The sequence below is a fragment of the Gadus macrocephalus genome, chromosome 14 (assembly GCF_031168955.1).
Source record: "Gadus macrocephalus chromosome 14, ASM3116895v1".
NCBI classification, from domain to species: Eukaryota; Metazoa; Chordata; class Actinopteri; order Gadiformes; family Gadidae; genus Gadus; species Gadus macrocephalus.
The window spans coordinates 23,530,318-23,552,475 of record NC_082395.1 but is presented as its reverse complement, the minus strand read 5'-3'; the positions used below and the strand labels follow the sequence as shown (position 1 = coordinate 23,552,475).

The window sequence follows — 22,158 nt, the reverse complement described above, 5'->3', positions numbered from 1 at the left end:
GTGTGTGTGTGTGTGTGTGTGTGTGTGTGTGTGTGTGTGTGTGTGTGTGTGTGTGTGTGTGTGTGTGTGTGTGTGTGTGTGTGTGTGTGTGTGTGTGTGTGTGTGTGTGTGGGGAGCAACACTTGTCTCACCTACCCGTTCCTCCTCAGGATCAACGGGTACCCGGGGAGCTACGTCCGTGTGGCCGGGCGCTGGAGGCTGGAGGAGGTGAACAACGCCTTTAGAATCACACCTGAAGAGACTCTTTTGTTATTAAATACATTTATAGATAGATGAGGAGCAGAACAATATGTCCATAGTCCTAATTGTAGTGTCACATGTATTGATTTGATTTACTGTCCACAAGAAACGGTGTTATACCCATGTTATGTGTCAGTACTGTACACTTTTGAGACGCTCCCTTGTCCTCCAGTGCCACCCCGGTGGGTGTCTGACCCTCCCTTGTCTCTAACCCTCCCCTCCAGTGTCACCCCAGTGGGTGTCTGACGGACCTCTTCATCCAGATGGCTGTCGTCATGGTGCTCAAGCAGACGCTCAACAACGTCTTTGAATTCATTGTGCCGTGAGTGGTTCACCACACCCAGCTTCCCCACGCACACTGTAAAATACTACCTACCGACCTTAGATCTCAGTTTGTGATCTCTGGTCAGGGTAGGTCTGGCTACCCAGGGTTAGGGGTCAGGGTTGAGAGGTCAGGGGTGAGGGGTCAGGGGTTAGGGGTCAAGGGTCAGGGGCCAGGAATGAGGTGAAGGGGGACTGAGCAGGTGTCTTCTGGCCCTCAGCTGGTGTAAGCAGTTCTTCCTGAGGAGGAAGGCAAAGAGGATGGAGAGGAAGTGCGGGCACTGCTACAGGAAGACGTGTCGCGACGAGAGCGGCTGCGTGGAGCCGTGTGACGTCTGCAAGCTACGGAACTGGCTGCTCAACTACCACCTGGCTGACACAAACGCCTTCAGCCTCTTCAACGAGTTCCTGGAGATGGGTGTGGCCTCCTGACTCACTGTCCTCTCCTCTCTATTACTGCTGTCCTCTCCTCTCTATTACTGCTGTCCTCTCCTCTCTATTACTGCTGTCCTCTCCTCTCTATTACTGCTGTCCTCTCCTCTCTATTACTGCTGTCCTCTCCTCTCTATTACTGCTGTCCTCTCCTCTCTATTACTGCTGTCCTCTCCTCTCTATTACTGCTGTCCTCTCCTCTCTATTCCTCTCCTTTCTACTACTGCTGTCCTCTATTACTGCTGTCCTCTCCTCTCTATTACTGCTGTCCTCTCCTCGCTATTACTGCTGTCCTCTGTCCTCTATTACAGCTGTCCTCTCCTCTCTATTACTGCCCTCCTCTCCTCTATTATACTCTAACACATAGACTCTGTTGGCGTCTCCCTCCTCCAGTGGTCCAGTTTAGCTTCACCACCATCTTTGTGGCGGCCTTCCCCCTCGCTCCCCTCCTCGCTCTCCTCAACAACATCTTTGAGATCCGTCTGGACGCCATCAAGATGATCAGCCTTGAGCGCCGGCTGGTCCCCAAGAAAACCAACGACATCGGTGAGGCCCTGCTCCAAGAGTCTGTGACTGAGTGACTTGGTGACTGGGTGACTGGGTGACTGGGTGACTGGGTGACCGGGTGACCGGGTGACTGGATGACTTGGTGAGTGGGTGACTGGGTGACTTGGTGAGTGGGTGACTGTATGATGATGTGACGGTGTGCCTGTGACTGAGAGACAGTGTGACGGGGTGACTATCTGACTGTGAGACTGGTTGACTGGGTGACTGTGTGTGTGTGTGCGTGTGTGCGCGTGTGTGCGTGTGCGTGTGCGTGTGCGCGTGTGCGTGTGCGAGAGAGCCTTTACTTCATGTGTGTGTGTGTGTGTGTGGTTTCCCTGCAGGTATCTGGACCAACGTGCTGGAGGCCATTGGGGTGCTGGCGGTGATCGCCAACGGCCTGGTCATCGGGATCTCCTCCGACTTCATCCCCCGCCTGCTGTACCGCTACTACTACGGGCCCTGTGCTGTCAGCGGGGTCTACACAAAGTACGTTGTGCTAGTTAGCATCTAGCTACTGCTACAGCGCCTTAGCTAACAACAGTGCCAACACAAAGTACGTTGTGCTAGTTTGCATTTAGCTACTGCTAAGGGGCCTTAGCTAGCAACAGTGCCAACACAAAGTACATTGTGCTAGTTAGCATCTAGCTACTGCTAAGGGGCCTTAGCCAACAACAGTGCCAACAGTACGTTGTGCTAGTTAGAATCGAGATATTGCTACGGGCCCTGAGCTAACAACAGTATCAACACACAGTACGTTGTGCTAGTTACCATGTAGCTACGAATTCGGGTACCAACCTCCTCACAAATAATTTTTTCCCAAAGATCTGCTACCAGTAATATCAGTGTCCTGGTAGACGTAATCTCATCGCCTGACTGCGCATTAAGTGATTTCTGCGACTATATAGGCCGTCCAAGAGACCTTTTTATAAAAAAGAAACATCTAATATCCAAAGATCATTTCAGCAATCCGGCCGGTCCAGCAACTCCCAACGGCTAGCCGTTATAGGAGCATATAACTGTACTGTAATCTCCGGCGACACCGTCGGCAATCAGGGGACCCCAGGTGGGTCCCACTGGTTTAACTGGTTCTGTTCACTAGTTCTGTTAAATGGTGCTGCTAACTGGTTCCCTTCACTGGTTCTGTTCACTGGTCCTGTCCACTGGCTCTGCTAACTGGTTCTGTTCACTGGTTCTCCCGGCCCAGCTGCATGAAGGGCTACATCAGGAACACGCTGTCCACGGCCAACCTCAACGAGACGCTGGTCCGGAAGGACTTCATCACCGCCCAGCTGATGACCGACGGCCTCAACGTCACGCAGTGCAGGTCTGTCTCCCACAGTGGAGTGGTGCTCTCTGTGGAGCCACTGGTCTGCAGCTGCTCTCTCTGGAGCCACTGGTCTGCTCCACAGAGAGCAGACCAGTGGCTCCACTGGTCTGCTCTGTGTGGGCATACTGGTCTGCTCTGTGTAGACACACTGGTCTGCTCTGTGGACCCACTGGTCTGAGTGCCTGGAGCTATAATGGTAACGCACACTTCACTGCGGTGGCGGTCTGTGTGGTTAAGCGCCTTGTTTAGAGTTATAATTGTGTGTGTGTGTGTGTGTGTGTGTGTGTGTGTGTGTGTGTGTGTGTGTGTGTGTGTGTGTGTGTGTGTGTGTGTGTGTGTGTGTGTGTGTGTGTGTGTGTGTGTGTGTGTGTGTGTGCAGCTATAGGGACTACAGGCACCATGAAGACTACACTCTGACCTCCCAGTTCTGGCTCATACTGGCTGTGCGCTTTGCCTTCATCATCCTCTTCGAGGTGAGTCCATATACGTACTGAGCATTAATATTAACCATGCATTAACCAACTCTGTCACCATCGAGTCATTTGTCCTACTTTGGACCCGGTAGCTGTTGTGTGGAGGCACAGTCTGGCATCAGTTCAGTGGGCAAGGGAACTGTCGTTAAAGAACCTCTGGGGTCCACACAGTCTGTTGGTTCACTCACTTCCTGTTGGTTAATTCACTTCCTGTTGGTTCACTCACTTATTTTCGCCCCACAGCACGTGCTGGTGGTGTGTAAGTTCATCGCCGCCTGGTTCGTACCCAACAACCCGCTGCAGGTGAAGAACCAGCGACTGGAGGACAAGCAGAAGAGGCTGAAGGAGGAGCTCCGGTAAGAGACAGAGGGAGAGAGTCAACATATGACATATGATCGGAAGGGTAAAGTGATGAAGAATGCTTTACACTGAACTGTAGTTTATTCAGTATTGAAGCTTACAAACAGGCCAAGTGATCAAGTATATCGGGGAACAGGGATCTCATTTCCCCCGATGAATTATGAATGATGTAAGCATGAATCCAGATGAACACTCGTCTAGCCCAATGAGCCAGAGTGAGAGGTTCAATCCCACTGGGGCCAACACTCTGGGCCTTTCTTAGAGGCTCTGGAGGAAATGATGAAATGGCATCCATTCATTCATTCATACATTCATACGTTACACTTCAGTGCAGGTATTCAGCGGGCCGAGTGTTGGAGGGTTGCGTTGAGGGAAGTTCCTGGTCCCCCCAGGCTGGGTCAGGGGATCTACGTGTTTGTACGTTGATGTCTGTCTGCGTCGTTCATTCTCTTGTTTTCTATTCCAGCCAGAGGAGAATCAGAACCGCAGCAGGTGTAAATATCCCATGTTCACAGACGTCCTCACAGTGGTGTCCCGTTGCTGAGCCAGAGGAACTGATTTGGTGAAGCTGGTTGTCAGGTATTCATTTCTTTCCGCTCCTAACCTGACGTCTTGGATGTGGATGTTGATGCTCTGAGCCTGCAGCCTAGGGACCGTTTCTTTTAAAGACTTAAAGCCAAAGCTCCACGACGTCTTCACACGCTCCTCAGACCTGTCGCCTGGTGGCCAATGGTTCACACACTCCGTCAGGCTCCATCTACGGCCAACCTCTGAACGTGGATCCTAACCGCTCTACCCATGGCACTCGATGACGAGCTGTCTGGAAGGTAGAGCAAATGCTGTTCTGAACATCTCTGGTTCTGTGTTGCTGGAGACCTCTTGACGGGATCTTTAACACACTCTTCTACGGGACCAGAGAGCGACAGCATACACATTTATCCCCTTGTTTATTTTTAAAAAGTGTAAATTAGGTGAGCCACGTTTATCTTTACTAAGTACTTAAATCCAAACCAATAGACTGGGCATTCTCTCCTCGTATCTCTTCTGTTTCTTACTTTCATAGTATTTATACGATTTGAACCGGCTGTGTTGTCCTTGATGGCGTTTTTTGTTCTGTTTGTTTTTTCTAAAGCACTGCCAGCGTTTGACATGTTTTACTGCTCCAGTTTAGATTAAACTCCTGCCAGCACATGCCTGCATGGGTCTGTAATGTTTTTAATGAGGAATAATTCAATGTATGGATATGCATATACAACCTGACTCATATTTTAGACACTGAAGGTATGTTATGGACTTCATTTGTATGAATGCATCACATAATGTCCTGTAAAAGCATACGATGAGGAGATGCTAGGATGTCTGGGTGTATTACAGCTGAATCCGGGCTGATCCGTTTGGCCACACGGGGGAGCTACAGGCTACTCATCTGTCACTTCTGAAATTCGGCTACTCCTCCCAACCACCGTGTTTATGCTGCCTTCGTGTGGTGGCTAATAGATCTGCACCTGCCAAGCTCATAACGTTGACCGTTTCATTATAAACCAATGTAATGGTTATATCTGGCCACAACCCATTTTTAATTGGTGTCTGTTAGATGAGTATGAAATACCTCACTTTCTACTTAAGATGCACAAAACAGGACGTTACAAAACTCGGAAACTCCTCAAGACGACCCTTAAGGAGAGAGGTCATGCTGACGGAGGTCTGTCAGCAAGTGTCTGCAACATCGACCCTTTAAACAACTGGTGCAAGTCTGAATAAATCACACCAGTGTTGTGTTGAGCGTAACACCGGGAGCTGTGGTCCACAGCAGGAAAAGGGGAGTGTATTCATCCTACTGTACACCAGCAGAGCCACTTCCCTCCACGTAGCGGTTCTCCATTGTTGTGGCTGTTTGGCCGGGCACTGATCCCGGCACAGATTACGCTCCTGTGTTCGGGTCCTGGCCCCAAATTCCATCTCTTCCCCCCCCCCCCCCCCCCCCCCTCCTGCTTCCCGTTGACCAGAGACTCACAGCTGTGGCCTCCGCTCGGTCTTCCCCTACACTCCCCTCTCTCCACTCCCCCTCCCTTCTCTTTGTCTCCACTCTGAGCACCCCTCCCAACCCTTTCTTTCCCTCCCCTCTCTCTCCCTCCCTCCCCTCTCTCCCCCTCCCCTCTCTGTCTCCCCTTGCACTCTGACTCTCCTCTTCCAGAGAAGTCCTTCTTTAGCCTGATGGCCATCTCTCATTAACCCGTCTCAACCCCTCAGTCTCCAGATGCTATCAGCTGAGGTTACATTCCCTTGGCCCTTTTCTGTTTTTCCACACACTCCCCAAAGTCGTCTTTTTCCCTCAGCCAGCGGCATCCCAGTCTGTTCACAGGCCTTATTTTTACAGTGAAGTGTTACAGTGAACTGTTACAGTGAGCTGTTACGTGTTGGATCAGTGCAGTACTGTACCGTTTCATTCCCCCAGTGGTACTGTATCATGTTGGTTAAAGTTCCCCATAAATTATGTAAATACTGCCTTCCCACGTGTTTGATTACAGTGTAAACTATTCACAACAATGAATGTAAAACATTATGCAAAGAAACACGACACGACACAACAGTACGAATTGGATGGATGGATTTCCTTACACACAAAAAAAAGTGTATGCATGAATGTATGCATCTTTCTATATATAAAGATATCTATATAACTACACAAACTATAGATCATTAATGAAAATCAATCATCCCCAAGGTTATTGCTTTTAATGTCACACATTTCGTGAAACATGTACATCTCTACCAGCGTTAGCTTGTTTGAATAGAAAAAATATACCAACAGCAGAGATAAAGCCAATTTATAATTATTACAAAACCATTGCATCAATAAAGCGATCAGTTCATCAAACCACAGGGACAGCCATGGCCGGTTATGACTGTGACTGTGTGCCTGTTGACGTCCAGAAGATGTCTCACCCTCGCTGGGTCAGTGATGTTATTATGATCTATTGATCTCCTGCTCCTCCCCCTCTATGAATGCATAGATCAGGTAGTACCTCAATGTAAGGGAACACACATTTGAAGCCTAAAAAGATTCCTCTTTTGCAAAGGTAAGCCATGAATTATGAACTATTTGTATGTTGTTAACATGTCAATCAAATTACACAGGAAAATAAACAGAAATCAGACAGATTTGGTCATATTTAACATCTATGCAAGCAAATACAAAAAAAAGTGAATGTCAACTTTGTTAAGTGCCTAAGAGAAATATCCACTGTTAATCACTATCAGATTATCACACCGCTGTCACTCAGCTCTTGAATTGCGTCAGCGTGTTTTGCCTTCTTCCACCGGGGTCGTATGCATCGTCAGCTCAAAGTCTGCCGTGTGCTGAACATCACGTCATCGTTCTGGGGTGTTCTGCTTCTCGGTGGTCCAGCCCAGGCTCAGTGGGGGGCTTACGGCCAGCTCTTTCACACGCTGCCTTCTGTGAAGTCCCTTCTGGTAAATCCTTTCTGAAACCGTTAACGAGACAAAGGGGTTTAGTGGAAGTGAGGTAAACACTCCAAAAAGTACAACTGACAAACTAAAAGTAAAGTATGTGATGAATACCATTAAATTGTGTATTTTTTTATTTGCTGGTAGTAGGTTATGTTTCTGTATTCAAATACAGAAGCATTACTGCATGAGAAACAAGTTCAAACTGAGCGGGACACCTTCTGGTGACATGGTGTGAGCTTCGGGAGGCTAAACCTGGACTCTTCCCACACAAAAAAAAGAACGCTGCTGTTTGCTCTGCCTCCTGGAGCCCCCGCTCTACGGTAAGGGAACACAAGAAGGAGCCAGATGCTTTATGGGAAGAGAACACCATTCACCCCCGCTGACGGGGAGCCGTCAGAATGCCAGAGGCTCTTTGTGACATTCCCCACATTTCACCGGTCAGACCCAGAGTCAGTGTTCTGGAGGACACACAACCCACTGAGCCAAACCCTGAGCCACAGAAGACTAGCGCTGTCCTGAGATGTGGGGTTACTTGGAAACAGGCCAGAAAGGAGCAGCCTACTGAAATTGGACCAATCAGAGCAGCGGACACAAGATAAACAAGTTCAACAAGGACAGCTGATAGCACCAATTAGAGCTGAGATTAAAAAGTTGCTCTTCATCAACGATGTGAATAACAGCTCATGTTGAACAACAAGTGCAATATTCTGATCCACTAAAGACCAGCCGATATCGTCTACCAGAACACGCTGCTTTTGTCTTCCACGGGCCGTGCCGACCTGCTGGTCTGTGAAGAGGAGCCAGCCGCCTCTCACACCATGTTTCAGAGGCTGGCATGACAGTCTCTTTGGGCTCAGTGTTCTCTGCTGCACGCTCCGCTGGCTGCAGCACAGCTGGCCTTTTATTCTGCACTCATTGACACAACATGTTTTGTAGATTAAGAAACCCCCCCATATTAAACGATTATCATTCCATACAATGTTTTAAGGGGCTGAGGTCAATGCAGGGGTCCTTAAACCACATCAAGTCTGGTGAATGAGCCTCACAGCTGGACAGAAGGACAGCATGGGCGAGGTGACCGTTGTAACAGAGATAACATGAGCGGGAATTTCCTCATGACTCATCAATCACTGAAAACACAGCGGGGGGGCAGGGGAGGCTGGGGTCGACTGAGAGAACCTGAACCTGTTGGGAAGGACCGTAATACAGGTACCAGCACAGGACAACATTCAGTAGGAATATCAGTACTTCTTTCTAAACCCAGAACGTGAAAGAGCCATGGAGCGACTCTGAGAGCCCCTACGCTGGAGGGAGGAGGCCGGAGACAAAGGGAAAACAGATGAGGTCAACGGAGCAAAGGAAAAAAAGCTTGATCAGGACAGAGTGGAAATAGAAAAAACATCTGGTGAGGTCTGAGAACGAAACATAACAACACGGTCAGCCAGGGTCTACCTCCACACCAGTTTCATCACATCCTCTCCCTACAGGAAGTGACGGGTCACTTCCCCAGCGATGGTCGTTGGGTTGAGTAGCCTAAGGGCGCGGACGTACCCGTCTGATGACTAATGGGAAAACCCACTGGGTGCTTTTAATAAGAATTCCACTTTTCATTATGTGACGTTGCATTGTGTGGAGTTGCATGTGGCTCAGAAGGGAAGAACGGTTAGGCTGGTAACTGGAAGGTTGCTCCTCCTAGCTGAGTGCCGGGGTGTCCCTGAGCAAGAAACCTCACCTAACTGCTTGATGAGCTGGCTGTTGCCCTGCGTGCTTGACACCACCGTCGGTGGGTGAATGGGTGAATGAATGGGTGAATATTAGGCAATATTGTAAAGCGTTTTGAGTGGCCACTGGTTTGAAAGGCGCTGTAGAAATGCAGTCCATTTACCGTTTGCGTACCATTCCATGTTTTTTAATGTCTTCATCAGCGTAGTTATTCTAACGCTCCATCTTTAGATACCTCAGCATCAGGAACCAAACTCAAACAGCAAACCAGAGTGCGTTGGGTGAGCAGCGCGCGGTCCTGACTCACCAGCTTGTAATCTTTGTGAAGCTTGTTGTACTGGAACATGTTCAGCAGAACCGTCGACGCCGCCTTGGCCGCCTTCAGTCCACCGGTGCTGAGGAAAGAACCAACACACTCAGCCCAGACGGGACGGAACACACACAGAATCAACACACTCAGCCCAGACGGGACGGAACACACACAGAACCAACACACTCAGCCCAGACTGGATGGAACAGACAACCGAACACAGAACTACAGGGAGACTGAACTGGGTTTAATTGGGCCGTGTGCTACAATCATTTTATCCCCCAGGGAATTGTAAACTAAGTTGTGTTTTCCTGAGCTGTGGAATTTGCTCTTTTTCTTGAGCTCTTTCCTGTGGAGTGGTGGAGGGGTCTCTAAAGAGTCTCTTGGGATTGGGTGATAAAACTACAATAATAACAACACTCCCCCGGTTTATTACAACTAATCCTTTATAAATTAAAGGACAATTCCGGTGTAAAATGGATCTGAGATATGTTTAATATGATAACGAGTTGGAATGTTCGTTTGGGAGCAAAAAAGCGAGTATAGACGCATTCTTATCCGATTCCACTAAAGCGCTATAAACTTGGAACGATGGGGGCATGTGTTATGGTAAAAACTAGATTGCTACTTTAAACCACTGAAAAGGCTAGAAGTAGCCCGACACTTCTTTGGTAGTATAATAAGGGTCTTAACATATAAAACGAGGCATTGATAACTTTGTAAATGTACAGATTGTTTATTAAAAAGGACATTTTATACACACAATACCATCAGTAGTTCACCCGTCGGCGCCATCTTGTTTTTAAGACTCGATAAGTAGATTGGCGAACACAGAGCTTGCGTGTTGCTGACGGGTGTCACAATCTCTGTGTTCGTCAATCTCTGTGATATTTTCATAGTAAGATACATCTTACTATGAAACTACTTCTTCGAGTTTAACTCCCTCTGCATCAGCAATCGGCTAGTCGGTGAACATCAGGGTGAGTAGAAAGAGACATTTGTGGAACTTTTGTTTACAGACCCGCCGTGGTTTAATTAGCAGCTTGAAAACATAGATCTGTGATATCATCGGGGTAATAGTTTATACACTTTATGGTCGGAGTGCTAGCTTGTGGAGATTGACATGACAGGGGCTATCGGAGGGTTAGCCAGTTTTAAGGCTGCCAGCCATGTATTAAGGGCTGGTTTCCTATTCAAAGGTAGCCTGTGGAAATGTATGATTACCCCAGCTGCCTTGGCCCTATATAATTCAATACTGAAGCCAGGGGCAATGCAGTATGATCCTCCTGTATACCTGGTTGTTTACTATTTCAGCGAGCCTCAGTCTGGTAATGAGTCTGACTCATTACCTGCTATGGCTGCTAGAGCCACAGAGTAGGAGTGGGTTACCATGCCAGTGACGTAGCTGATTGTTGAAATCCAACATGGCGGCACCCAGTAACATAAACAACACTTTCACCGTACAAATGAATCCCTTTTAGCAAGTTCAGCCATTTGTAATTAATGTAGGCCTACCAATGAGAAGGCAGACAATACATCTGTTATATCAACTAAATTTCAAGTTTCAGTTCAGTTCATCTTTAAGAATGCGTCTATACACGCTTTTTTGCTCCCAAATGAACATTCCAACTCGTTATCATATTAAACATATCCCAGATCCATTTACACCGGAATTGTCCTTTAACTACCCCAAAATGACAGGCGGGCAAAAAAACACACAAACTGGCTCAAACCAGTACCGAGTGGGCCTGGTGGTCTCTCAACACGGAAATCCAGAAAATGGTGAAGAATTGTGCTTCATTAATATAAATGAAAATAAACACTAAAACAACTACCCTACTGGTGATATCACAGACACAACAGGAACACACAACTTTGGGTGTAGACTAGCGTGAGTGGTGTGTGAAGAACCACGCGTTTCTCGGTTTGTATTCTTGTCAACTGTGCTTGTCTTGGTTGTTCAGGGAGGTTGTATCGCATTACCTAATGACTTCATCAGCTCGTTGCATAATGGGTCCGCTGCAGTCCAGGTGTCTCCTACCTGTTAATTAGCTTGTTACCTAGCGACCATGGGTCCCCTACGGTCTCCTACCTGTTAATTAGCTTGTTAGCTCGTTACCCAGCGACCGCAGGTCCCCTATGGTCTCCTACCTGTTAATTAGCTCGTTACCTAGCGACCATGGGTCCCCTACGGTCTCCTACCTGTTAATTAGCTTGTTACCTAGCGACCATGGGTCCCCTACGGCCTCCTACCTGTTAATTAGCTCGTTACCTAGCGACCATGGGTCCCCTACGGTCTCCTACCTGTTAATTAGCTTGTTACCTAGCGACCATGGGTCCCCTACGGTCTCCTACCTGTTGTCATGCGAGGTCTTGATGGCCAGCAGTTTGGGGATGCCATCGAAGAAGGTGAGGTCGCGGGCGGCCAGCGAGCTGCCGGTCACCAGCTGGTTGAGCGCGCCACAGAGGTTCACCACCACCTCGCTGCCGGGGTCCTTCTGGTGGCCGTCGTCCGGCAGCTTGGCCACCAGAACGTTCACCGAGCTCTTGGCTGGGGGGGGACAACGGTTAGATCTTTGGGACCTGAGAAGGACATGGCCTATATGTCGGGTCAGAGGGTGAGGGAGGCAGACCCTAGTGGAGGTTGGTATTTTTTAACATTTACATTTACATTCAGAGCGTTTAGCAGATGCTTTAATCCAGAGCGACTTCCAATAAGTACATTTGTCAGAAGAAAGTGAAACAGGAATATATCTCCGTCGGTACAGTAAGGATGTTCATAGAACCAAGTGCCAAGCACTAGCAATCACTAGGTTAACCCATTCCCTGTACACAACAGAGATAGCTAGGAGGAGATGCTACACAATGCTAAGTACTATTTTTAAGTGCAAGGAGGTGCAACATACACTAAGTGCGTTAGAGGGGTGTGGGGAGGGCGCTATGCACAGTCCAGGTGAACTCTGAACAACTGAGTCTTGAGTCTTTTGCTGAATCTGGTGCGTGATAACTAAAGAAAGAGGGGCTGGAGTGAGATCTTTAGAATGACGAAGTCCTGCTGGTAGAGATGATTGTTTTCTAAGTTATATTTAATGCATGTTGTCATGCTGGCAGTGCCGCCGCTCCCATAACGCGCACTACGTGCTGCGCGTAGGGCCTCAAGTCCTGAGGGGGGCCCCAAAAAAAATAAGTTTGTATTTATGGATAGCTATTTAATTTAAAAGATTTTGGACATTCCAATACTTGTGTGCAGGGCCGACGGACTACGGGGGAAAGTGAGACAGTTGTGGGGGGGCCCAAGGCAGAGGGGGGGCCCATGGCAATAAAAAAAAAAAAAAAAAGAATTATCCACCAGCCCATAGTGTTAGGAGTCGCACACGGCCACGTATGCTCCACCCCCCCCCCCCCACGTCAACAATTGTTCGCTACCACCCCCCCCCCCCCCCCCCGTCAACATTCAGCGCAGGGGGCTGGTAGGGGGAATTCGGGGGGAGGGCCCATAAAGGAGTTATGCTTAGGGCCCCAAAATAGCTAGCAGCGGCACTGCATGCTGGCTCCGAGGGAGATCTTGGGGGGGGGGGGGGGGGGGGTCCTCACCCATGTGGCTCTTGTCGCGGGCGTGGCGGGCCAGGTTGCGGAGCAGGCCGGTCAGCGGCCTCATCTCCTCCTCGCTGCGCGTGTCCAGCAGCTCCAGCAGCAGCGGCAGCATGCGCTCCTGCTCCAGGATGACGTAGCTCAGCACGCCAGGCCACTGCACGGGGGAGGGGGGGAAAGTTAAGGGTGAGTGTGAGGTAGGGTGAGGTAGAGTAGGGTGGGAGGGCGGGGGTGAGGGTGGGCGTGGGGTTGAGGGTTGGGGTGGGGGTAAGGGTGAGGGTGAGGGTGAGGTAGGGTGAGGTGGGGAGGGCGGAGGTGGGAGAGGTGGTGTAGGGATGGAGCGAGGGGGGGATGTGAGGACAAGGGTGGGGTGATGTAGGGTGAGAGTGTGAGGTGGTGTAGGGATGGGGAGGGTGTGAGGTGAGGACGGGGGAGAGAGGGAGGGGGGGTTAAGTCGCGGCGGTGTGTGGATTGCGCTGACCTCAGTCAGCGTGGAGGCGACAGAATGTTGGGCTGCGCACCATGAATAAATACCATGAGGAGGATATGACCACAACGGGGATAGGTCGTGTGACCACACCGGTGAGAGGTCGTGTGACCATATCGGGGAGAGGTCATGTGACCACACCGGGGAGAGGTCATGTGACTCAACCCAGTCTCACGGAAATATGTGACACTGTCACGTCACGTCATTTAATCTAACCATTCGTGATGTGGGACATGTAATTTCCCACATCACAAATTTCAAACTCATTCAAAAAAGAAGCGATGAAGCAGCTACCTTTTTTCTGTCGCGGTTTGCCTTCAGAGCAGCGCACCTGCATTAAATATATATGTGAATTGTCACCATTTCTCAGAATCAAAGGTGAAAGTAGAAACGGGTGGCGAAAAGTCATAAGCACAAAGAAATTTGTGCTTTTGGCACGAAAAAATTGAAATGACGTGTCCCAGATCACGACGGAATAGATTAAATGACGTGACAGTGTCACGTTTTTCCGTGAGACTGGGTTGTGTGACCACACCGGGGAGAGGTCATGTGACCACACCGGGGAGAGGTCGTGTGTCCACACCGGGGACCCCCCCCCCCCCCCCTCCATTCCTACACCACCTCGCCCACCGCCGCCCACCCCACCTGAAACTACTCCCCCCTTGGTCCCAAAATCCCACCCGACCCCAACATCCCCCCCACCCTACTCTACCTCCCCCCCACCCTACTCTACCTCCCCCCCACCCTACTCTAGCTCCCCCTCCCCCCCAGACCGCGGCCTGCGGCCTGGGTCCAGGCGTCGGTCTCTGGGTCCTCACCCGGGACTCTCCGACGGTGATGTTCTGCAGAGCGCCCAGCGCCGCCTCGCGGGTCACAGAGCTGCAGGTGTTGTTCTGCAGCACGGCCTTGTACAGCGCCACCACCTGGGGGTGCCACAGCCACTCGGCCCCCCGCGGCTTCCCCGACACCTCGGAGAACATGGAGGCCATCTCGGGGTCCAGCTGCGGGCCGGGGACGAGAGGAGAAGGGGAAGAGAGAGAAGAAGAACGTCTGGGTCAGAGGAGCCCAGCATGTCACAAGAGGTCCCACGCTGGATTGCGTTCTTTCTCCTTTTCACAATGAGTCTGTTTCCTGTGCGGTGCTGCACCCTGCTCCTATGAACCGATGACGTGGTCGCTACCTCATCCTCTATCAGATCTGTGTGCGCCGGTTGCCATGGTGATGCATGACGTCCAACCACTCAAACCCGTTTGCTTTGCTCTGACTTTGCACGAGAAGGGTGTTAACTCTTCTCGTGCAAAGAGCCGAGTGTTAACTCGCCATGAGGGACCTTTAACCACGAGTGAAAGAAACAAACTCTCCCGGCCGTCCCGCCGTAAAGCCTGAGCACACATGCCCCAGCGGGGTATTGGCTTCTCTCCGTGTGAGCGAGCAGAAAGCTGATCCTGTTTCCTACTCTGTGTGTAAGACGACCCCCCCTGTGGAGCCAGCGTTTGGGTTTCTTCTCTGTGCTCTGCCTCCAGGACTCCTGGTGAGACTCTCACTGGAGCGTCTCACCAGGAGGATGCTAACAGGTTCATGCTAAGATGTAAAGAGTGTTCAGGTTTACACACCACATAGCAGCTAACCAAAGGACTACGATAAATTTATGTTTTCAATCAACGACTTCTCTCACTCAACGGCTTCTCTCACTATATTGGGACGCAAATATCTTTTTCCTACTTTCATCCTTGCTTGTGATTTATAACTCCACACATTTTCCTTTAGTTTATTCCTTGTGGCACCAAAGTGTATTATTATGTTTATTATGATATGAAGTTACTACTTAGAACCATTTTCACAAAGATGTCATCGTAAAACAAACACAGGTTGGCTCTAAACCCTGATTATGGGTCCACTAGTTCAGGAACCAGAGCACAGGGCCTTAACTCCTCCTCACTAGTTCAGCCTGCTAGCGGTGCCCGTGTGCCTAGAGAAGACGAGAAGCCGTCCAGAGGGACCCTGAGGTCATCCTATGAGGCTGCCTCTGAAAACCATCTATGAGACCAGCAGGACACGCCCAGCGCTTGTCCTCAGAGCGTTTTTGCTTTTTTGGCCGGTCACTTCCGGTTGAAAATCTCTAAACTGTTTAGAAAAGCACAGCCGCCATCACCGTTGTCTTTGTCACCGTTTTCAGCCAATCGCAGATCATATTCAACTGTCAACGCAACATTTAATTTCGGAAAAGAGTCGGTTGTTGCACATAAACAATGGCAAGTTGTCATAGAGACCGTAAACAAAGCACAGGGATGCAGCTGACTTGTTTTTCACCGCCCAAGCACTTCATCCCAGTGCCTCCCAGCACCAAACCCTTCCCAGTGCCTCCCAACACCGTGCCAGCGCAGATCTGCCAGGAAAACCCCCTCTGTAGACACAGGTCCTTAAGAGTGAACAATCATGCCCAGCACTCAAAACTTGCTTGTTAACCCTAGATCGCCAACTAGCTCTCTAGCCCTAGCTAGCTAACCGTCTCCCACCATCACCCTCTGGTCCTTTAACGTGGACCTCAGCTGGACTCCACAATAGGGTCCATCAGTATAATCACTCCACTGGGGGCTACAGTAGTGACATGAAGAGGTCCCTCCCCCCGCTCCTCACCTCCTTGAGCTTCTTGCTCTGCAGGGGGAAGCAGCCGATGGCCTGGCTGCCCTTGGCGGCGGCGTTGGCGCGTGACGGCCCCTCCAGGCGCTGGCGGGTGGCGTGGGGCAGCTCGGCGTACAGCTGGTAGGACAGGTTCCTCAGGATGCACATCGTGTTCTCCACCCCCTGCGGAGAACCGGGGGGATGAAGGGAGGGGAGGGGTCCATATACTGTGCATGGCCTACCCTAGTGTTAAGAAGTAAATACTCTCAACCCCCGCCACCGCCCACTGTCTAACCCACCACCACTACTATCTAACCCCTACGGCCCACTCTCTACGGCCCACTATCTAACCCCCCACCGCCCACTGTCTAACCCCCCCACCACCCGCTCTCTAACCCCCCTCCCCCCACCCTCCATATGTCATCTCCTGTATCTCAACTCAAAGCCTGTGTCTCCAATGTTCCTGAACTACGGCGCATGAACTCATTTCAGAAGGTTTAGTGTGGGGGAGCGGAGCTCCGTGGCTTACTGCCGCGGGATCTCCCTGGTGGAGGAGGGGGAGCCGAGGCTAGGCCGGGGCCCCGGTGGAAGGGGGGCTGAGGGCCGGTACCTTAAGGCCGGGGCCCTTGGGGAGGAGGGGAGCTGAGAGGGGGTACCTTAAGCCCGCGCCCCGGTGGTGGAGGGGAGCTGAGGTGTTACCTTGTCGTTGGCGTTGTCCTCCTGCAGGGCGTTTTTGACGTAGGCCACCAGGGAGTCCACCAGCCCCCGCATCTCCCTCATCTTCTGCCTCGTCCTCTCATTCACAGAGCTCAGGTTTCTAAACAACGGGACACGAACACATGATGTCAGCCGTGGATCACAGCCCGTGTTTGGGTCTCTGAGTCTGACGTAATGCATGGCTGGGGAAAAGATCATTTGTCTTGTGCTTATGTGAGTGTTTAACAATAGACAGGGTGTTTTCATGCATCGGTTATTCAACAAAGTTGAACCAAATAAACTGTTTATTTCAGCGATTCAAATACACTCGCGATTATACTCCTTGACTCCTTGGTGGAAGCTCTAAGCCCCCGGAACGTCCTAAACAAACAGCAACACCACCTATAATCTGATAGTGAAGCAGCAGCACCACCTATCATCTGATAGTGAAGCAGCAACACCACCTATAATCTGATAGTGAAGCAGCAACACCACCTATAATCTGTCAGTGAGGCGTGGGGCAGCCTCCCTGTAGTAGCTCCACTGTCTCAGCTCTGATCATCGGACCTCCCCCAGCAGAGCTACATGGATGGACCTTCAGCCCTCTAACATCATCAATCCCAGCTGCCCCCATTGTATGGAATCAATTACACTACACTGTGCTGTACTATACTGTACAATAGTATTCCTTTACTTTACTAAACGATACTATGCTGTGCTATGCTCTACTCTGGTCCTCTGGAGCGGAGTCGGGGTGGCTCCAGGGGTACCGGTGGTCCTCCTCCCTCTCCCAGGACAGACGTTCAACCTGTACAGAGGGGTACCTGAGGCAGCCGGTGGCGTTGTAGAAGACGTCCTCCTCCGAGGGGCTGAGCAGGATGGCGCCGGCGTCCTGCGCGCAGCACAGCGGCACCAGCACGCGCTCCGTCAGCTCCGGCAGCGCCTCGCGGGACAGCTTCTCCTTCAGGTTCTCCTTGGAGGACAGGTTCCACAGGATGCCTGGAGGCACGGGGGGGCCGTCAGAGAGGAGGCGTTACAGAGACCAGGAGCTCTGTGGGGCGGGGGGGGGGGGAATGGAGCACCCTGAAGCAGCGCTGGGATTCATTAAGTCAGTCTGTTGACTCAGCAGAGCCTCTTAGAACAAGCGTTCCAGGGAAGATTTATACTTTATTGTGTCCCCCTCGTCCCCCCTGTTCCCTCCCCTAACCCCCCATCCACATCCCGTCTCCCACCGCCCCCAGCCCCGCCCCCGTCCTCCCTGCCCCATCTCCCCCGCCCCCACCCCCGTCCTGGTGAGGTCACCGCTCACCCGTGACGTTCTTCCGCAGCTCCTCGTCGGGCTCCCTCAGGGCGTGCACCAGCTTAGCCACGCCCCCCGCCGCGATCAGCGCCGCCTTGTTGTCGGCGTTCTCGTAGATGAGGTTGCGGGCGGCGCCCGACGCAAAGCGCTGCACCTCCTGGTTCTCGCTGGAGAACAGATGGACCAGAGCCGGGATCCCGCTCAGAGTCCGCACCTGGACAGGTGAGGGGGGGGGGGTTGAGTGAGATCTCTTGAAAGCGTCTGCTAATCGCCCTGAATGTAGATGTAGCATTGACTCTGGGCTCACCTGGTTCTTGGCCTCGTTGCTATGGTAACACTGGTGCTGGATGTAGGCGGCCCCCTGCACCTGGATGGACGGGTCGCTCTCCAGGAGGTAGCGGACGGCCGTGGGGACGTTCAGACTCTGCATTCTGCTCACACACACACACACACACACACACAAATACAAACACACACACACACGTATACACACACACACACGCAGGGACACAAACACACACACAGGTTAGCTCAAGTTGTACCATCAATTATTCGTGTGGTTCGTAACGACCCCAGCTTTGTGTTTCAGGACGTTCGCGAGGGTCGTGGCTCACGGCTAAAGGGTGCGTGTCCTCACCCTCCCAGCTTGTCCACGCTGTGGTTGGAGGCGCGGTCCAGCAGGTCCGCGCCCCGCCCCACGCTCCGCACGCTGTGCAACGAGGCGGCCCGGTACAGGGGCTCCTGGTATCCCCCCCCGGCCCCCGCCCCGTACTGCTGCTGCTGCTGGCCCCCCCAGCGGCCCCCGGACACGGTGCCCGTCCCGGGCCGGCTGCCCGTCCCAGGCCGGCTGCCCGTCCCGGCCCAGCCCTCTGGGACCCAGCATTTAGCGGGGTGACTCTGGGTCTGCTGCTGCTGGTGGTGGTGCTGGGTCTGCTGGTGGTGACTCTGGGTCTGCTGCTGCTGCTGGCGGTTGGTGATGCGGCTGATGGTGCGGTGGGAGGGGCCCTTGTAGGTCTGCTGGAAGGCCAGCTCGTCCTGCCAGCTGGCCCCGCCCCCCGCCCGGGCCAGGGTCCCACTGAGGCTGCGCCGCATCCCGCCCCCCCAGCCGTCTTGCGCCTGGTGGGGGGTGCCGTTTGGGGGCTGGCCCACCACCACCTGGATGTCCTCCATGTCCTCCTGGCACAAGGACTTGGAGCGGCGGTTGCGGGGCCACGGGGCCCCCCCGATGGTGTAACCCGCCTCGACCCCCCCGGTGAGGCAGCCCCCCTGGGCCCCCCCGGTCCTGAGGGTGGAGCTGCCCTGGCTGATCCTGAAGCGGCCGTGGTCCGTCTCCACGGCCGAGCGGGAGGAGAAGCAGGCCGAGGGGAGGGGGGCGGTGGCCACCTGGGAGGGGGGGGGGGGGGGGGAGACGGGTCAGAACAGACGAGGTCCTCCTCCAGAGACGCGGTCATGGACTCAGGGTCCCAGAGGGGAACCCTGGGAACGACCAGGAGTTTAAAGCTGGTTTAAAAGGTATGAACTGCACGATCAGGATGAGAGGAAAACATGGATGAACTCCGCCCTAATCCACCCTTTAGTTGAAAAGAGAACCTTCTTAAACCTCTGAACTGTATTAGCTGTAACTTCATATTATGTGATGTTGAATTCAATAATTCACTGCAGTAATGACGACCACCACAGACCGTGGTCAGATTTTCCCCAGTGTTTCCTGCCCAGTTACCTTCCTATTGTTACGAACGACATAGACCTTTGAATTTGACCAACCGGATGGCAAATAAGAAGCGACTGAGCTCTTAAACAGATGTCGGTCAAACAAACAGGTAAACTGAGTTATAGCTGTTTTAAGGTACAATCACAAGATATAAACAAAAAATACTTCACAAAATAATATCAGTACTACCTAAAGCAGTGATGCAGGATGTACCAGAATCAAATCAAACTGTCCAGTGTTTGAATTGGATCTGATTGTACATCAAATTGCTTCAGTATCAAACCTGTAGACATTAATCACCTAAAAGAAATGCCTAACATGGCTCTGTTGGTCGGCATGATCCACTATCTCAAGCTGGAGATGATGAGGCGTGTCCGGCCCTTGGCCCCCACTCCGAGGGCCCGCCGCCACCCACTAAACTGAGCCGTCTAGGGCCCTTGTGAAATTCTGCAGGGATGTGTGGGGCTGGACACCAACGGGCCAGCGGCCATCTGCTCAGAGCTCAGGGCTCAGAGAGGACGGGTGAGAGGGCCGCTGTTCCTCTACTCTGAGGAGGCTGTTCCTCTACTCTGAGGAGGCTGTTCCTCTACTCTGAGGAGGCTGTTCCTCTACTATGAGGAGGCTGTTCCTCTACTCTGAGGAGGCTGTTCCTCTACTCTGAGGAGGCTGTTCCTCTACTATGAGGAGGCTGTTCCTGTACACTGAGGAGGCTGTTCCTCTACCCTGAGGAGGCTGTTCCTCTACTCTGAGGAGGCTGTTCCTCTACTCTGATGAGGCTGTTCCTCTACTATGAGGAGGCTGTTCCTCTACTCTGAGGAGGCTGTTCCTCTACTCTGAGGAGGCTGTTCCTCTACTATGAGGAGGCTGTTCCTCTACTCTGAGGAGGCTGTTCCTCTACTCTGAGGAGGCTGTTCCTCTACTCCGATGAGGCTGTTCCTCTACTCCGATGAGGCTGTTCCTCTACTATGAGGAGGCTGTTCCTCTACTCTGAGGAGGCTGTTCCTCTACTCTGAGGAGGCTGTTCCTCTACTCTGATGAGGCTGTTCCTCTACTATGAGGAGGCTGTTCCTCTACTCTGAGGAGGCCGTTCCTCTACTCTGAGGAGGCTGTTCCTCTACTCTGAGGAGGCTGTTCCTCTACTATGAGGAGGCTGTTCCTCTACTCTGATGAGGCTGTTCCTCTACTCTGATGAGGCTGATCCTCTACTCTGATGAGGCTGTTCCTCTACTATGAGGAGGCTGTTCCTCTACTCTGATGAGGCTGTTCCTCTACTCTGATGAGGCTGTTCCTCTTCTCTGATGGAGCTAGCACCACACATCTCAAATCAAACATCCCACACCACACATCCCAGCCCAGCGAACGGTAGCCGGTAGTTTCCTGGCTTAAAGGCGCGGTCGCAGGGTCCCAAAACAATAGTCCTTTGAATCACAGAGAAGGAAGCCTTTCATCGGCCTCCACCATCGCTGGGCTCCACACCTCCTCAGCTGGACGTGTGTGGCCCCCGATGGCCCCCCAGAGACCACATAGACACTGCTCCTCACTGCCTCTTAAAGGAATGTTATGCTCGCTTGGATAATGCAGGAGCCCGTAAAAAGAGAAAGGAATCTAGTCTGCACAACTGCAGTTGAAGATATTCTACCAGAAAACAAAGTCACAGTCCTGTTGTGAGACAGTGAGACAGATATAAAATAGCAAATGCTGTGAGGGAGTGTTGAAAAAAGGAGTGAGCAATAGGAGTGATCCGTCTGTCACACTAACAGAGTGGGGAGAACAGGGTGTGTGTCCATGAGCTAAGACTGGAGTACAAACACAGTTCTCTGCACAATAAAGAGTCAATAAACAGACATTCTTTGAATATTCGTCCCCACTTGTTGGCAACGATACAAAGTGAAAATCCAGAAAAATATTGTTATGCAACACATGCTGTTTGAGTTACAGCATCAAAGTGTGTCTGATGGATGAATGGTTCATTAGACTGAGAGATGGATGGAGGGACACAGCTGGATTAGACAGTCTCTGGGTGGATGATAGTGGGCGCTAGTGGGTTAGAGAGTGGGCGGTGGGGGGTTAGAGAATGGGGGGTTAGAGAGGGGCTACGGGGGTTAGAGAGTGGTGGGTTAGACAGTGGGCGGTGGGGGGTTAGAGAGTGGGGGGTTAGAGAGGGGCTACGGGGGTTAGAGAGTGGTGGGTTAGACAGTGGGCGGTGGGGGGTTAGAGAGTGGGCTACGGGGGTTAGAGAGCGGTGGGTTAGACAGTGGGCAGTGGGGGGGTAGAGAGTGGGGGACTAGAGAGTGGGCTACGGGGGTTAGAGAGTGGGGGGTTAGAGAGTGGGCTACAGGGGTTAGAGGGTGGTGGGTTAGAGAGTGGGCGGTGGGGGGTTAGAGAGTGGGCGGTGGGGGGTTAGAGAGCGGTGGGTTAGACAGTGGGCGGTGGGGGGTTAGAGAGTGGTGGGTTAGACAGTGGGTTGTGGGGGGTTAGAGAGTGGTGGGTTAGACAGTGGGCGGTGGGGGGTTAGAGAGTGGTGGGTTAGACAGTGGGCGGTGGGGGGT

General features: G+C 51.9%; 2 protein-coding genes across 2 annotated transcripts in view; one reads left to right on the top strand and one right to left on the bottom strand.

The window, feature by feature from the left end:
- ano9b (anoctamin 9b) overlaps positions 1 to 6,764 on the top strand; it is a 16,135-nt gene extending 9,371 nt beyond the window's left edge. Inside the window, exons 16-24 of the mRNA XM_060071414.1 lie at positions 150 to 207; positions 465 to 562; positions 783 to 979; positions 1,387 to 1,539; positions 1,881 to 2,025; positions 2,744 to 2,863; positions 3,246 to 3,339; positions 3,583 to 3,695; positions 4,166 to 6,764. Coding sequence (XP_059927397.1) covers positions 150 to 207; positions 465 to 562; positions 783 to 979; positions 1,387 to 1,539; positions 1,881 to 2,025; positions 2,744 to 2,863; positions 3,246 to 3,339; positions 3,583 to 3,695; positions 4,166 to 4,265 — 1,078 coding nt within the window. The 3' untranslated portion in view covers positions 4,266 to 6,764. The remainder of the gene's footprint in view (positions 1 to 149; positions 208 to 464; positions 563 to 782; positions 980 to 1,386; positions 1,540 to 1,880; positions 2,026 to 2,743; positions 2,864 to 3,245; positions 3,340 to 3,582; positions 3,696 to 4,165) is intronic.
- Positions 6,421 to 22,158, bottom strand: part of LOC132472014 (plakophilin-3-like) — a 23,095-nt gene continuing 7,357 nt past the window's right edge. Inside the window, exons 3-13 of the mRNA XM_060071412.1 lie at positions 18,536 to 19,281; positions 18,206 to 18,329; positions 17,908 to 18,112; positions 17,423 to 17,597; positions 16,602 to 16,719; positions 15,918 to 16,085; positions 14,099 to 14,281; positions 12,797 to 12,950; positions 11,558 to 11,753; positions 9,200 to 9,287; positions 6,421 to 7,184 (exon numbers count right to left, since the gene is read on the bottom strand). Coding sequence (XP_059927395.1) covers positions 7,143 to 7,184; positions 9,200 to 9,287; positions 11,558 to 11,753; positions 12,797 to 12,950; positions 14,099 to 14,281; positions 15,918 to 16,085; positions 16,602 to 16,719; positions 17,423 to 17,597; positions 17,908 to 18,112; positions 18,206 to 18,329; positions 18,536 to 19,281 — 2,199 coding nt within the window. The 3' untranslated portion in view covers positions 6,421 to 7,142. The remainder of the gene's footprint in view (positions 7,185 to 9,199; positions 9,288 to 11,557; positions 11,754 to 12,796; positions 12,951 to 14,098; positions 14,282 to 15,917; positions 16,086 to 16,601; positions 16,720 to 17,422; positions 17,598 to 17,907; positions 18,113 to 18,205; positions 18,330 to 18,535; positions 19,282 to 22,158) is intronic.